Here is a 13,274-nt window from a genome sequence, read left to right on the forward strand (position 1 = left end):
TGTACATGAACATTCTGTGGGCGGCAGGAGGAGGAAGAAACTGCAGAGGAAAGCTCTTCATCTGGATTCAGTGGTAAGGAAATAGCTTCCCATTTTGGACAGTGAGGGACGACTTTCACTCCACTTGTCTACCTAAAGTCCTTGTTTTCAGCTACCCAGTAACCAGCCTGTTCTATAGCATCTCTTCTTTTTCCCCTATTACTGCCTTTTCATGGATGAAAACTTTACAAGGAGGGTACTGCTGTAGATTACATGAAAAATGACAGAAGAGGGAGCACAGTCACCCCACTGTTGCCCAGAAGACTTTAGGGGAGTAAGAGCTTGCTTTTGCTTTAGCTCTTGATAGACGCTTACTGTTCAAAAGTACACCGTTTCCTTGCAAGTGAAGGAAACTCAGTAACTGTGCCTTAGACTTCTAAAAGTATCTTATGCCACATCAAAATAAGTAACACTGATTTTAAGTGTTCATTCAAATCCAGCACAGGCATAGAGAGCAAGTTATTAAAAGGATATATTAAAGATATTATAAGGATATTAAATCTGGAAGAATTATAGCAAGTAAATTATTTTAATAAGCCACAATGACAAAATATACAAATACCTATTTATAAAGGAAACAGTTTTCAATATTTAAGTGCAAATACAACAAGGCAGGGTATTTCACAGTTGCCCTTCAACTGTCCTGTGGATAGCTAGAGAACCCCTACACCTCTGAAAGCCAACAACTGCTGGGTGACATCCAGAATAAAAACAAATATAGCATCTTGATCAGTTTCACTGCAGTAATCGGGAAGTGAAGATACTCTTCAAGAGGATGGAAAATCTAGGCTTAAAATTTGATTGGGCAACTTCAGTTCTCTTGTGTTCAGCTTTCTGCATGTCTAGTGTCTGGAAGATGAAGAGCAGTTATCAGTGACTTCCTAAATCTGAGGACAGTAAGCATCTCTGGTCCTGCTTGTCTGGAAAGTACTTGTGTGCCTTCTAAGCCATGTTTCTTCATTGTTTCCAGGATTTCATCTGTAATTGAAAGTGTAGCATTACAATTGAGTTCATATGGAAAGCAGCTGTAAAAGGCAATGCTGAAGTATCTACCGAACATAAGCTGTAAAACAAAGATTATAAACTGTGCTGTTGCTAAGTTTTATCCAAAATAGTCTTCAACCAAGAACAAATGAAGTTCACAATTTGCTAACTGAAGTTCTGTATTTGGTATTAATAGCAATAAACAATTCAGTTATGAAACTAATTTGTAGAAGAAACTAAAATTTGTAGCACCTTCTCCCAAAAGTTGCCTAATCTACAGGATGTGAAAGAAAAGCGTTTCTTAAAACAATGCATAGCCATTAAGCACTAGATTAGAAGAAACAAGTCTGCACCTTTTCTCTATGCCTGCCAAAATGAAAGACATCACATACCCAACTGAAGGCTCTTGCCCTTTAAGTTCACACCATCATTCTCTTTGACAAGGAAGGATGGGCCTGGCTTTGTTATACTTAGTTCTTAAGATTTACAGTCACCTTTCAAGTGTGGAACTGAAGCCCACACTTGAGTGTGGGGTCCTGACCCTGCTGGGGTCAGGACCTACATAATACCATTTTCCAAACTAAGTTAGGGTGTTCTTTTGGTAAATTTGCTTATATATTTTGTCTAGCTCACCATGCACTGGATGCAAAAGCCATCAATTCAGGAAAAGGACTCCCAAGAGACATCAGTTTACGTAAAAGTCCCTTTGTAGATTAGACACCCACATGAAATTAAAAGACGAGAAGCACAAGAGTCCACAGAGATGCCATGGCCTTTATGAAGCAGGCAGATATGGTCATCTACAGCATTTCTAAATGAGGACCTAAACCACCTATATGAATGTCAATACATGCTGTCAATCTTGACTTAGTTGCTGTCACCACATGTTAGATTCAACTTTTTCTTGTTTACTGAAGTCTGATAAGCTGGAGAACATTGCAGTGATCAACATTTTGATTTAATATAGTGTTAGATCTGGTTTGGCACATTTAATGGTCCAAGGAAAGCGATCACCTGGATTATTTTCTTTAATTGTGACCAAGTAGAATAATCCTTCTGGTGAAAGTAGGTCTGGTACTAATGGAAAAACTCTATCCATTACTTCTCTGCCCTTCTTGCCACCAGCCCAGGATGCCTCTATTCCGTGGCTTTTCACCTAGAAGGAATGAAGGCAAAGATTGTCACAATACAGAATGATAGAAGAGTCACTCAGAAGAGAAACATTACCGTAATCTCTAGTTTTGGATGTCTGCCATTAGAAATCTGTCAACTTTAATTTATCAGATTAGTGTATGCTCAGAGTGATAATGTTTCAGCTTGAAGCATGCGAATACATAATATGCAGCAAAATTACTTCAAGACTACTTTTTACACAATGAACATACAATTTCTGTTTCAAATTCTACTCTTAAACTGGATTAAAAGAGCTACATTTTGTCATGTGCTTTTTACATATTTTCTTGTTATGTTTTATGAGTGTGTTTGCCAAATGGAAGGTGGCCAGAAAACCCTTTAAGTGTTTTTGGGTCAAATTCTGAGAATAGTGACTGCAGAAGCAGAGGATATTTTGCAGGGAAAAAGTGCATTTTACATTGAAAGTCTCTCATGGGAATGCCTTAGCATGCCTAACAAAAGTCTTACACAATTTATACTTGATGGAGAAACTAGGTCTTGAGAAGCAGCAGCTAGCAATCCTTATTCCCACATAGTCTTTATAAGCAACTCCAGTAAATAATTTCCACAACAGTGCTGTTAGAAGAGTGCTGGTCCTACAACATCCTCTATTATTTAAAAACAAAACCAAACCCCTTCAGTTTTCATAGCAGAGCGTATTTGTTTTGCCATTTCTCCTCCGACAGTAGAAATATCATTTTTATTGTGTATTTCCAATTTTTCCTACCTCTTCAGAAGGTGTCACCACATATGGTGGATTAAATAGCAGTAGATCAACCTTCCCATTTAATCTTGGAGACAGTCCTTTGACCTGTAGATGAGTTGAAGGTTCTTTGGTTAATTTTCCCTCTTTTTTTGAAACAATGCAAGCATTTTGCAAAAATACAGTTACATAATGCTGGATATTCTGAGCATTTCAGCCTGACTCTGGAACACTGAGCTCTACTTTCTAAGTGCAAGAGAAGCATCACGAAGAAGTATTCACGCACAGCAGAACATTTCAGTCATCTTAAAGAGTATGTTATGTATGGGATGTAGAAGAGAAAGAGACACATATGTGGACACAAAATTAGATAAGTCAGATATAAAAGAATTTAAGTTATCATTGCTTAATATTTGTTACCCAAAATTACCAATCAGTGACAACGGCAGTTCATTTCTCAAGTATGAGCAGTATTTCATCCATTTTAGAGCCTATCTTCATTATCTTTTATAAACACAGATATTTAGAGTATTTTAAACAAACATCTTGCTAAAGTGATGAGAAACCTAGCTTTTCTCCATATCAAGTTTTGTAAGGAAAAAGTAACAACATACACAGTTCCTAATTAAATCAGAAAGAGCCGAGAACTAAGAAATGCATCACATTAGAGAAAGAGCTATGATAATTTCAGGTCACTGCAGAGTTCCTTGTGCAAGACTTTCTAAACTGTATCTACATGATTAAGTTTTAAAATTAATTCAGTGAAATTTTAAAGCTTAAATTTGAATTTTAGAGCTGAAGCAGTTTGGTTTTCCCTTCTTTCAGAAACACTTTCGAATTTTATTGTTTTCTTTTTTACTTCTGTGCTTTTTAAGAGAATGCTTGTTCCAGGCCACAGTTACTTTTCAGTATCCCTAATAAGTATTAAAAATTACAAAACCTATAAAGATATTACTGAAACATCTTACCAAGTCAGTAATGACTGGCTGAAGGTGAACGTTGTTAAGCAGAGCTGTCTCCAGTGTACAGTAAGCTGCCATTGGGTTGATATCTGTGCATCTAGAAGCAAAATATTACAAAGCCTAAGTTACTGGGTACTATATTTGGGTACTGTAACATCACCGTGAACCATATGCTGATTTATGTACTCCCAGTGAAAACATCCTTTACTTTTCAAGTCTATAGCAAAAAATAACCAGTAAAATACACACAATGTATCAGCAGCTAAACCACTCAACACTATGCTGGAAGTTTCAATGACTGTATGAAAGCTAAAGTGCAGCATCTGTTTTTCAATGCTAACTCTGCATAAATACATATGCATACAAGTCTCTCATAAAATTCTGTTACTGCCAGCATCCATAACTAACGTCGTGTCATCATACCTCAGTAAGACTAGTCAGTGGCTAAAATTTAGATAAGTGAACACAATGGTAAACTTAGCAATTTGTCTCAGAAGTGGGAAAATGGAATTCTAGTGGCACCACTACTTAAAGAACCTGAAGTAAGTAGTTTAGGCTTGCTTTGCTTTGATTTCCATACCTGCAGAATTGAACTGATATTGCTTTGTGAAAAGAACAGGTTTTAAAATGTAAAAATGGAAAGTATATATGTGAAGGTTAAGTATTGTTTATTAGTGCATGCAGCAGTTTAAGTGCTATTATACTTACATATACAGTGCACTGGATCCAATAATGGAGGAAGCTACAAATGTCGAAACCACACCAGATCCAGATCCTATTTCAAGGCAGATCTCAACTCTAAAGAGAGAAGACTCTGGATGACTTATTTGTAATGTATAAGACCACCTACAACAGATGCAGAATTAGTCAAGGCAGTGTTAAAAAACCTGATGCCATCCTATGTGCTGAAATATTTATCATACAGCCTTCAAAGCCTATGACATGTCAAAGCCCACATCTTGTTGCCTGTTCCACGGTGTTTTTCAGGCCTCTTGGTGACCATACAGACAATTCCTTATGTGTTTCCCAAAGTGGCCTGTGATAACATTTCCCTCATGCCTACTAACATAAAGTTTCCATTAACTGCACAATCTCAACAGGACAGGCTACATTTCTACAGCATTTAGTACAGATTTATTGCAGCAATACTGAACTCCAATAGAAACTGATGAACACCTCCAATGATTTGTCCAGGGAAGTTGTGAATGCTCCATCCCTGGCAGTGTTCAAGGCCAGGCTGGACAAAGCCTTGGGTGACATGGTTTAGTGTGAGGTGTCCCTGCCCATGGCAGGGGGGTTGGAACTAGATGATCTCAAGGTCCTTTCCAACCCTAACTATTCTACGAAGCCACACAACTAAAGCAGGACTCAAATGCAGAATACCTCATAAGAGTTTCAGCCAGCTCTGAGCAAACAGCAGTGGCAGGCAGTTTCAAAATAATCACTCATAACATTAACTCCTTGGGCGATTTCTGTAGTGGTTATAGTTACAGAGGCATACTTCAGCTGCTGACACTGGGCAGCAACCCGAGCAGCTACACAACTCCTACAGCTTCACTGGGGTTGAGACACAAGCATTTTACCACATTCATAAAAATCGCAGAATGGTTTGGATTGGAAGGGATCTTAAAGCTCATCCAGTTTCAACCCCCTGCCACGGCCAGCGACACCTTCCACTAGAGGAAGTTGCTCAAAGCCCCCTCCAACCTGGCCTTGAACACTGCCAGGGATAGGGCAGCCACAGCTTCTCTGGGCAACCTCTGCTATGTCTCACCACCCTCATAGTAAATGATTTCTTTGTAATATTTAATCTAAATGTACACTTTTCAGTTTCAAAACATCACCCCTTGTCCTGTCACTACATGCCCTTGTACGGCATCCCTGAAGGGGATGAAGTCCCTCTACGGCATCCCTGAAGGCCCCTTTAGGCACTGGAACCTGCTCTAAGGTCTCCCCGGAGCCTCCAGGCTGAACAGCCCCAGCTCTCTCAGCTTGTGTTCACAGGAGAGGTGCTCCAGTCCTCCAGGCCCCAGAGCTGAAATACTCAAATACGTGCTGCTGCCACCGAAATACGGTGCAGCCCTTGCACGCTGCTCGTATGTTACCCCCAAAGCGCCACCCTACGGACAACCAACAGAGCCCGAAGCCGTTCTAAGGAGCGCGGCAGACGCGGTGTTACCGCGCTCCCCTCAGCCAACAGCCCGCGGAGAGGCGACGGACGGGACCGCCTCGCCTCGCCCCCTCCCGTCCACTGGCCGCTCCCAAGGGCCGCTCCCGCCCCTCCCCGCGGTGCCTACCGGGCCTGCCTCAGGCGGGCCGCGTCCTGCTCCAGCGCGTCCAGCAGCAAGAAGGTGTCCTCGGCCGGCTCATACACATCGCGGAAGGGCCCGTGCGGCCCCACGTGATCGTACCGCGGTGTCGGGAGCGAGGACGTCGCCATCCCATCCCGTCCCGTCCTACCCCGGGGTGCGCCTGCGCGGGCTCCCGGAGGGCAGGAAAGGGGAGAGCCGAAGCAGCCGCGCCGCCGACACCGCCAATGCGATGGCGCCGGCTTGGCCTGGCCTGGCCTCGCCTCGCCTCGCCCTAGGGCTGACCGCGCCAACTGCGGCGGTTGTCGCTGCGGCCTCGTTATTAGTGAGCTGTGCCGTCACTTCCGGTGAGCACCGCCGCGGGCGGTGCTTTCTCTCGCTAAACTTCGTCGTAGCCGTGCGGCTGATCGGACCTTAGAGCCCATCACTGTCATCAGTTCAGGTGTGCGTGGCGATCCCCGCAGCACAATCATAGAACGGGCTAGGCTGGAAAAGACCTTGAAGATCAAGTCCACCCCCGCACTGCTAAGCCCACCCTAAACCATGTACACGGGTTTTTAATCACTCCGGGATGGTGACTCCACCACTGCCCTGGGCAGCTTGTGCCAATACCTGATCACCCTCCCAGTGAAGAAATTTTTCCTAATACCCAATCTAAAACCCCTGGTGCAGCTTGAAGCCATTACCTCTTGTTCTATCCCTACCTGGGAGAAGAGACCAAACCCATTTCACTACAGCCTCCTTTCAGGTAGCTGTAGAGAGCGATAAGGTTCCCTCTGAGCCTTCTCTTGTCCAGGCTAAACAACCTCAGTTCCCTCCGCCGCTCCTCATCACAGCTATGCTCCAGGCCCTTCACCAGTTCTGTTGTCCTTCTCTGGACCCAATCCAGCATCTCAGTGTCTTTCCTGGGGCCCAGGACTGAACACAGGATTTCAGGTGCAGCCTCACCAGTGCCCAGTACAGGTGGACAATCACTGCTCTGCCCCTGCTGGCCGCCAGGATGCCTCTGGCCTTTGCTGCCCAGCTGCCCATGAAGACTGATGTGAAAGACCCACTACTCTTGCTTACTGTTTTTGCTTCAGCTTCCCAAACTGACTGCTTCTCCTTCATGAGAAGTAACACCTCTGCACATGAAGTTAACACAAAGCCAAACAAAAGGAGGTGCTGAGGAAGTTTCTAAGTGTCAGTCCTGCAGTGAAGCACACGTGGGAAAGACATCAATACTCAAATGAAGCTCTTTTTTCCAGTTACAAAAGGCTATGTTTCTATGATTTTTTGCCAGCAACACCTGACAGCATCCTCAGGCCCAACCCTATGAACTCCAGAATTCAAACAAAAATTAGGTCTGCAGAACTATACACTGAGGGGAAATTTCAGGGCACTGATCAGATTAATGATTTGCTCTACACAACAAAACACAAGCAAGCAAACAAATTCTGATCAGAAGCCGGAGGGGTGTACAAGTTCTAATTCCCATAAAATGTCTGAGTTCACGTATCAATGCACTGATCACTCAAATTCTGAGAGTGAGATGAATTTCTCAGTCAATAAAAGGTGATGTTAACTAAACAGGCCAGAATCCTAAAACATGATTTTTGTAATAATTTAAAAGAACATAAGTTTTGGAAAAGAAGGGGAAAAAACAAACCAAAAAAACCCCCACAAAAACCAAACAAACAAAAAAAGCCAACCCCCAAAAAACCACCCCACGAGTAATCCAGTAGATTGACCTTTGATGATTTAAGTATATTTAAAGGTTGGGGTTGTTGCTTGTTGGCTAGCCTCCAGTTTTGGCTCTGGAACTAGGGAAAGATAACCAATTTCCATTTTTCACTTGCAACTGTAAGTGGCCTCTATAAAACAGAGGGTATCTTCCATTCCTATAGAAGAACTTGATTTCTGAGTTGCTCATAGTTTGTAAATGCAGCTAACTCATTTTGAAGCTAGGCACATTCTGTTTTTTCCTGTATCTGCCATAGGTTAGTTTTGCAGGAGAACACAGAAAGGCAGTTCATGCTTCATGGGAGGGTCTTGTCCTTTATCCTCCATTGAAAAGAACCGTGAAGTAGATACGTTGTCCTGAAAATTCATAGTTTATCTATACCACAGAAACATGTGAGGAAAAAATTATTTCGTCAATGTACTCAGTCCTTGCAGTAACAAGAAATTTGTTTGGGTAAATTCTCTTAGGGAAAGGACTGCTCCTGCACACTGAAGACAAAAAACCCCAAACAACATAGCAACAACCGCTGAATCTCTGGGAGTCTTACAGCAGGGCAAAGTTCCATTCTTGCTGCAGGTGCGATGACTGGTGTTACCTGACCTAACTGTTGGACACCAGCTCAGCAGCCAGGTATCTGGAAAATTTAGCTGAAAATTCAGTAGTAGTGCATCCTGCCTTACATCTGCCTTTAGCTGTATGTTTCCAAGTCAAACCAATGTGCTACTCTTTCACCTCAAAGCCAATGCTTTTTCAAGTAGCCAACAGAAATTACAGAGATTCGTAATTAATATACCAAAAATATATGCAAAGAATTATGATCAGTCAGTAGTAAGCATCCTTCAGGTCCAGTCTTTTGGGGTAAGTCAGTGCAATTGGATATCCAGAGATTAATAATCAGAGATCCAAAGATGAGGTTTTAACCCATGGATCACTTTTGTGTCCTGTCACAGAAATGAAAGCATCAAGCTTTATCTTAAAGCAGTTTAGGTGTCTTGGTCCACTGTCTAGCATGTAAAGCAACTCTAGAAACTCAGAAGTTTAGAAAAGTTCAATTTCCTGAGTAAATTTATTTATGGTCCTGATCTTGTATGACCTTTGAGTTTAAGATATTATTTTTCCCTTCATTTATTCCCCCATATGAAATGTTGTCATAACCTATCGCAACCATTTTGCCAACAGAATTATCTGTTGTTGCCTCCTAATTTATGTCCTTATCATGCTCTCTCGTGAAACCTGTTCTGATAGGAGTCATTGTGTCTTTCAGCATAGTGTCCTCATACAGGCTAAACAAGATCTTAGCCTGTGAGATGTTGATGGTTTCCTTTACTGAAAATCCTTTTCCTGATAATCATACTCTGCTGCTTTGCAGAGTAGGATTATCACGTTTCTGACAGAACAGTAGGTTCTGACAGAGGTTAAATTAATCTCAATTAAAGTCTGCTTTTCATAAACTATCTCGATCATCAGTGGAGCATGACAGGCTGCTTCAAGGGGCAGTAGTGAGCAGAAGCCTGGCTGGAGACAATGCCAGTTTTTTAACCGGGAAAGGAAACTCAATAAGATACTCTGTCATTTCATCTGTCTTCCCAATGATTTGCTGCTACACTAGAGGAGCAAGTACTTGTAAAACATATTAAGCTTGCATAAAATTCCATTACTTCGGCAAAATGAAGTCATGTTAAGAGACAGAATTTTGCACTGTGTCCATATTAGGAAAATTAATTCTTTGGATATATTTTTTTTAATCTCTACGGGTGGTCAGGCTTTGGAGTGCAAGTAGAAGAAATGACTTCACCATCTTCAGCTGTACTGGCTGTTACTTTTGGCTGTTTCATACATCATGAAATCTGGTTAATTATTATTGGAGGGTTTAATACTTGTAAGTCCTTCTGGGTGAATTTTATAAAACATTTATTTTTATTGCTTATATAACTAGCTAAAATGTTTTTCTTGGTAGAAAACTGTACTGTTTTTGCCAAAACAGGTTCTATTTCAATTTTGGGAAATTGTTGGATAACTAATATTCCCATTATCAGTGGTGCCTGTGCCATGTTATTAAACCAGGCTTTATGGAGATATGAAAAATTGTTCTTGACAGGAATCATAACCATTTGTTTACACTATGTTGTACGGCTCTATCCCATTTGGAGTTCAGTGCCCTTCCTCTCATGCAGTGATGCTTAACCCGTAACTTCCTAGCTGCCTGTCAGCCCTCAGAAGTCTCAATTGTAAACTTCTCAAACAGGTCTGTGTCTGCCCCTCCATGTCGCGGAAGTAAACCTAGGCCCGTGCTGGACCCATGAATGCTCCTTTTTCAGTGCACTTGAGGGAGTGGAGCCACGAGGAAAACACCACTGCAGAAACAGAACTGCTAAGAGAGGTCTGGAAGAGATCTCTTTATGTAGTTCAGCAGGCAACCACATCATATAATCTCTTCCTTAAACTGAGAAGGTATCTTCCTAAAAGTAGCTAGGTTTCTTGCCATCCATATTTCTAATGAAAAGCCACTTCAGTACTCTAATTATTAGAAACCTTGTAATTCCCAGCCTAAACATGGTGGTGATACGTTTGATACTTTTCTGGCAAATACGAAAGCTGAAGCGTTTCTTTTCATAGTTTTTGCTTGATGGATATGTAGACAAAGAAAGGCTCTGATCAGCCTTTGATTTGCTTGACTAAGAAAGACGTGCTCTTAAAAGTTTCCTGTCATAGGATACTATTTTCATTTCTCTTACCACTCTTTTAGACTTTCCGCATGTGGATTCAAGTCTGACTTCACCCTGCATGTGACTTGTACAGATTACTCCAGGTAATGCCTCACTGATGTTTTGCAGAATTAGCTGCCACTTTCCTGGAACTTTCCTGGTATATCCCAGGATTATGGTTGCATTTTCCTCTCAGAAATGGTTTCTTACCATTTGTTCTTCCACTGATTTTCCTCAGTGGTTTCCAAATAACTGACTATAATATGAGAATTCTGTAAGGGTTTATTGTTTTTATTAGCCCACTTTGCATGCCTGTTGCTCACAGGCATGGTCATTTTGTTTCCCCCTGCATCACATCTCCTGACTTAATGTTGTCATCAGATTGATGTCAAGGATATTGTAAAAACACTAATTAAATCAGCCAAAAGACTGATATTTCAGGAAGTCACCATTAGTGACTTTTAACCTGATACTATTCATTTTCAGTATGACGTATGACTATCTAACCTTTATTCAGTTTCTTGTTCACCTCATGTTCCCTTTGCCAATTCCATCATCTCCAGCTTAGTTCATACTTTTCCTCATAACATCACATCAAAAGCTGCATGGGAGCCTAAGAAGATTCAATGTGCTTAATTTTTCCTGTTTAAAGATGGAGACACAGTAATGCAGCAAGATGTGCTGCCTTTGCCAGCATGGCCAAAATCATCATCCATTTGGGGGCTTTGTTATTCCAACATAGGTCCTGCTGCTTTCCTTCTTGTCTTTTTTAACACATGTGCCCCTAACCACCTCTCCCAGGGCTCTGTAGTCCTTCTTAGTGATTCCCAGGCTACTGCTGTCAGTATCACTAGCACCCACATGGACCACTAGAAGTGGGTGTCAGCAGGACTAACTAGACCAGGCAGCCTCTCAGCACCATCCCTGATCTGAGCCCCTGGTAGGCAACACGCCTCCCTGGAGACTGGGTCAAGCTGACAGATGGGTGCCTCTGTGCCTTTCGAAGTAGCCACCTACTGGTATGAGCCGCCGCTTTTTTCCTGGAGATGTCAGTAGTGATCCTCTTTACCGGTGCATCATCTGGTTGTTCATTCGGTGCTGTGTGCGTGTCCTTGTTAGCCTTCTGCAGAACTGCGAAGCAGCTCTGGGCGGGGATATTGGATTTAGGAGGAAGCCCCTTGCTTTTAATTGTCCTTTTTGTCTTTTTTCTTTTTTTTTTCTTTGTTGTTGTGGGGTTGTTTTTGGTGGTGTTTGTTTGTTTGGTTTGGTTTTTGTTTTTTCTTTGTTACTAGCTCCCAGCTTCCTGGATTAACACTCTCCTCCTTTTCTGTATGTCCTAAAATGGACGCTTGTGACTCCTGCACAGTTAGGGCCCGGAGCAAGCAGTCCAGCTCCCTCTCAGCAACCCTGACACCTTTCAGCTACCGACAGTATCCCACAGCTCAGCCCCTGCCGCAGGAGGACCTCCACCAGGGCACCGAGTGCAGCCCTGCCCATTGTGCACCCTCCCCTCACGAGACCGCCTTTCTGCACCCCGAGCTCCGCGCTGCAGCCTCCCCTCTCACCGGCTCTGTCAGGTGCCGACGCTGCCACCGCCGGGGCAGCCAGAGAAGAGCTCCCAGAGCGGGCCCTGGCCCTGAGGCGGGCGCTCACCTGCTCCCTCGAACTGCCGCTCCACACCCTCACCGCCCACCCTGCCCGTCACACTCCCGGCCGCTCGTGCTGCTTACGGGGGTGTTTTACCCCCCCCAGGCCGGGGCCGTCCCTCCCCTCACCGCCCCCTGTGAGTCCCTGCTCGCGTCAGCGGAGCTGCCGGCTCCTGGGCAAGGCCTGGCGAGGGCTCGCGGCTCGCTCGGTGGCTCTCGCCGAGCAGAACTGAGGCTCCTGGGCGCGGGGTTTCCCCTCACTCGGGGGTTGAAGGCTCCTCTCTGGAGGCGGAAAAAAAAAAAAATCATAATTTAAACCCAGTAATAATTAACAAACATCATTCCAGTCATCATTTATTTAATTTCATTTAATTCTTCTCTTGAAGATTGTCATAGAATAGTGACTTTTAGTTACAGACCTCTATTTTTATCCTATGTTTAATTATATTACATTATTCCATGGTCAGTCATGTAAGGTTATTTTCCGTGACACACCTGAACTAACATAGAATCATTACTTAGCAAAGACAAAAATAGTATCATCTTTTTACTACTTCCTAAACTATTAAGTAAAGAACTATGCTACTGCTGATGTGAAGAACACTTGGATGTTACTCATTTCTAATCTTTGGATAATTAGCGTATTTTTCCAAGTGTCACATTTCCCAATTTCATTTCCCTTTCTAATCATATTATGGAGTTCCCTAACCATACCAAAAGCCAAACCCTGGAGAATATACTCCAATAAAACTGTCATACTCCCTGTTCTCCATAGGTACTGTCAGGTGAATCAATGCTGAGTTTTACACACTCTCCTTTCTTTTGTATTTCTAAGAGGAGTAGCTTCAATCGTTTTTTCACTTCCCTACTGACTGATGAAAATTCTTGCCCTTACATCATGACATTGCTTCAGCACATCGTGGCATGGTAATATTTCATCACAGCTCTGGAACTTTAGACCTGCTAAGTGAGAGGTCCAGGGATGACATATTAGAGAGTAAGAATGATGGGTAGTTGTTTATAGCCCTTC

General features: G+C 42.8%; 1 protein-coding gene across 2 annotated transcripts; it reads right to left on the bottom strand.

Annotated features, from left to right (window-relative positions):
- Positions 1-549: 549 nt before the first annotated feature.
- N6AMT1 (N-6 adenine-specific DNA methyltransferase 1) lies at positions 550-6,333 on the bottom strand. Of its 2 annotated transcripts, XM_057410204.1 has the most exons (6): positions 6,159-6,333; positions 4,570-4,659; positions 3,868-3,958; positions 2,924-3,007; positions 2,038-2,179; positions 550-1,017 (listed from the first exon to the last, which is right to left on the bottom strand). In XM_057410204.1, exons 1-6 carry the CDS (start codon positions 6,299-6,301, stop codon positions 866-868), a joined length of 702 nt encoding a protein of 233 aa, XP_057266187.1. In that variant the 5' UTR covers positions 6,302-6,333; the 3' UTR covers positions 550-865. The 2 variants fall into 2 exon arrangements, with proteins under 2 accessions (XP_057266187.1, XP_057266188.1); XM_057410205.1 differs by lacking the exon at positions 4,570-4,659.
- Between the last annotated feature and the right edge of the window lie 6,941 nt (positions 6,334-13,274).

Source organism: Pezoporus wallicus, unplaced genomic scaffold, assembly GCF_028554395.1.
Source record: "Pezoporus wallicus isolate ANWC-B61680 ecotype Strahan unplaced genomic scaffold, APGP_CSIRO_Pwel_v1 contig_7011, whole genome shotgun sequence".
Classification (NCBI taxonomy): domain Eukaryota; kingdom Metazoa; phylum Chordata; class Aves; order Psittaciformes; family Psittacidae; genus Pezoporus; species Pezoporus wallicus.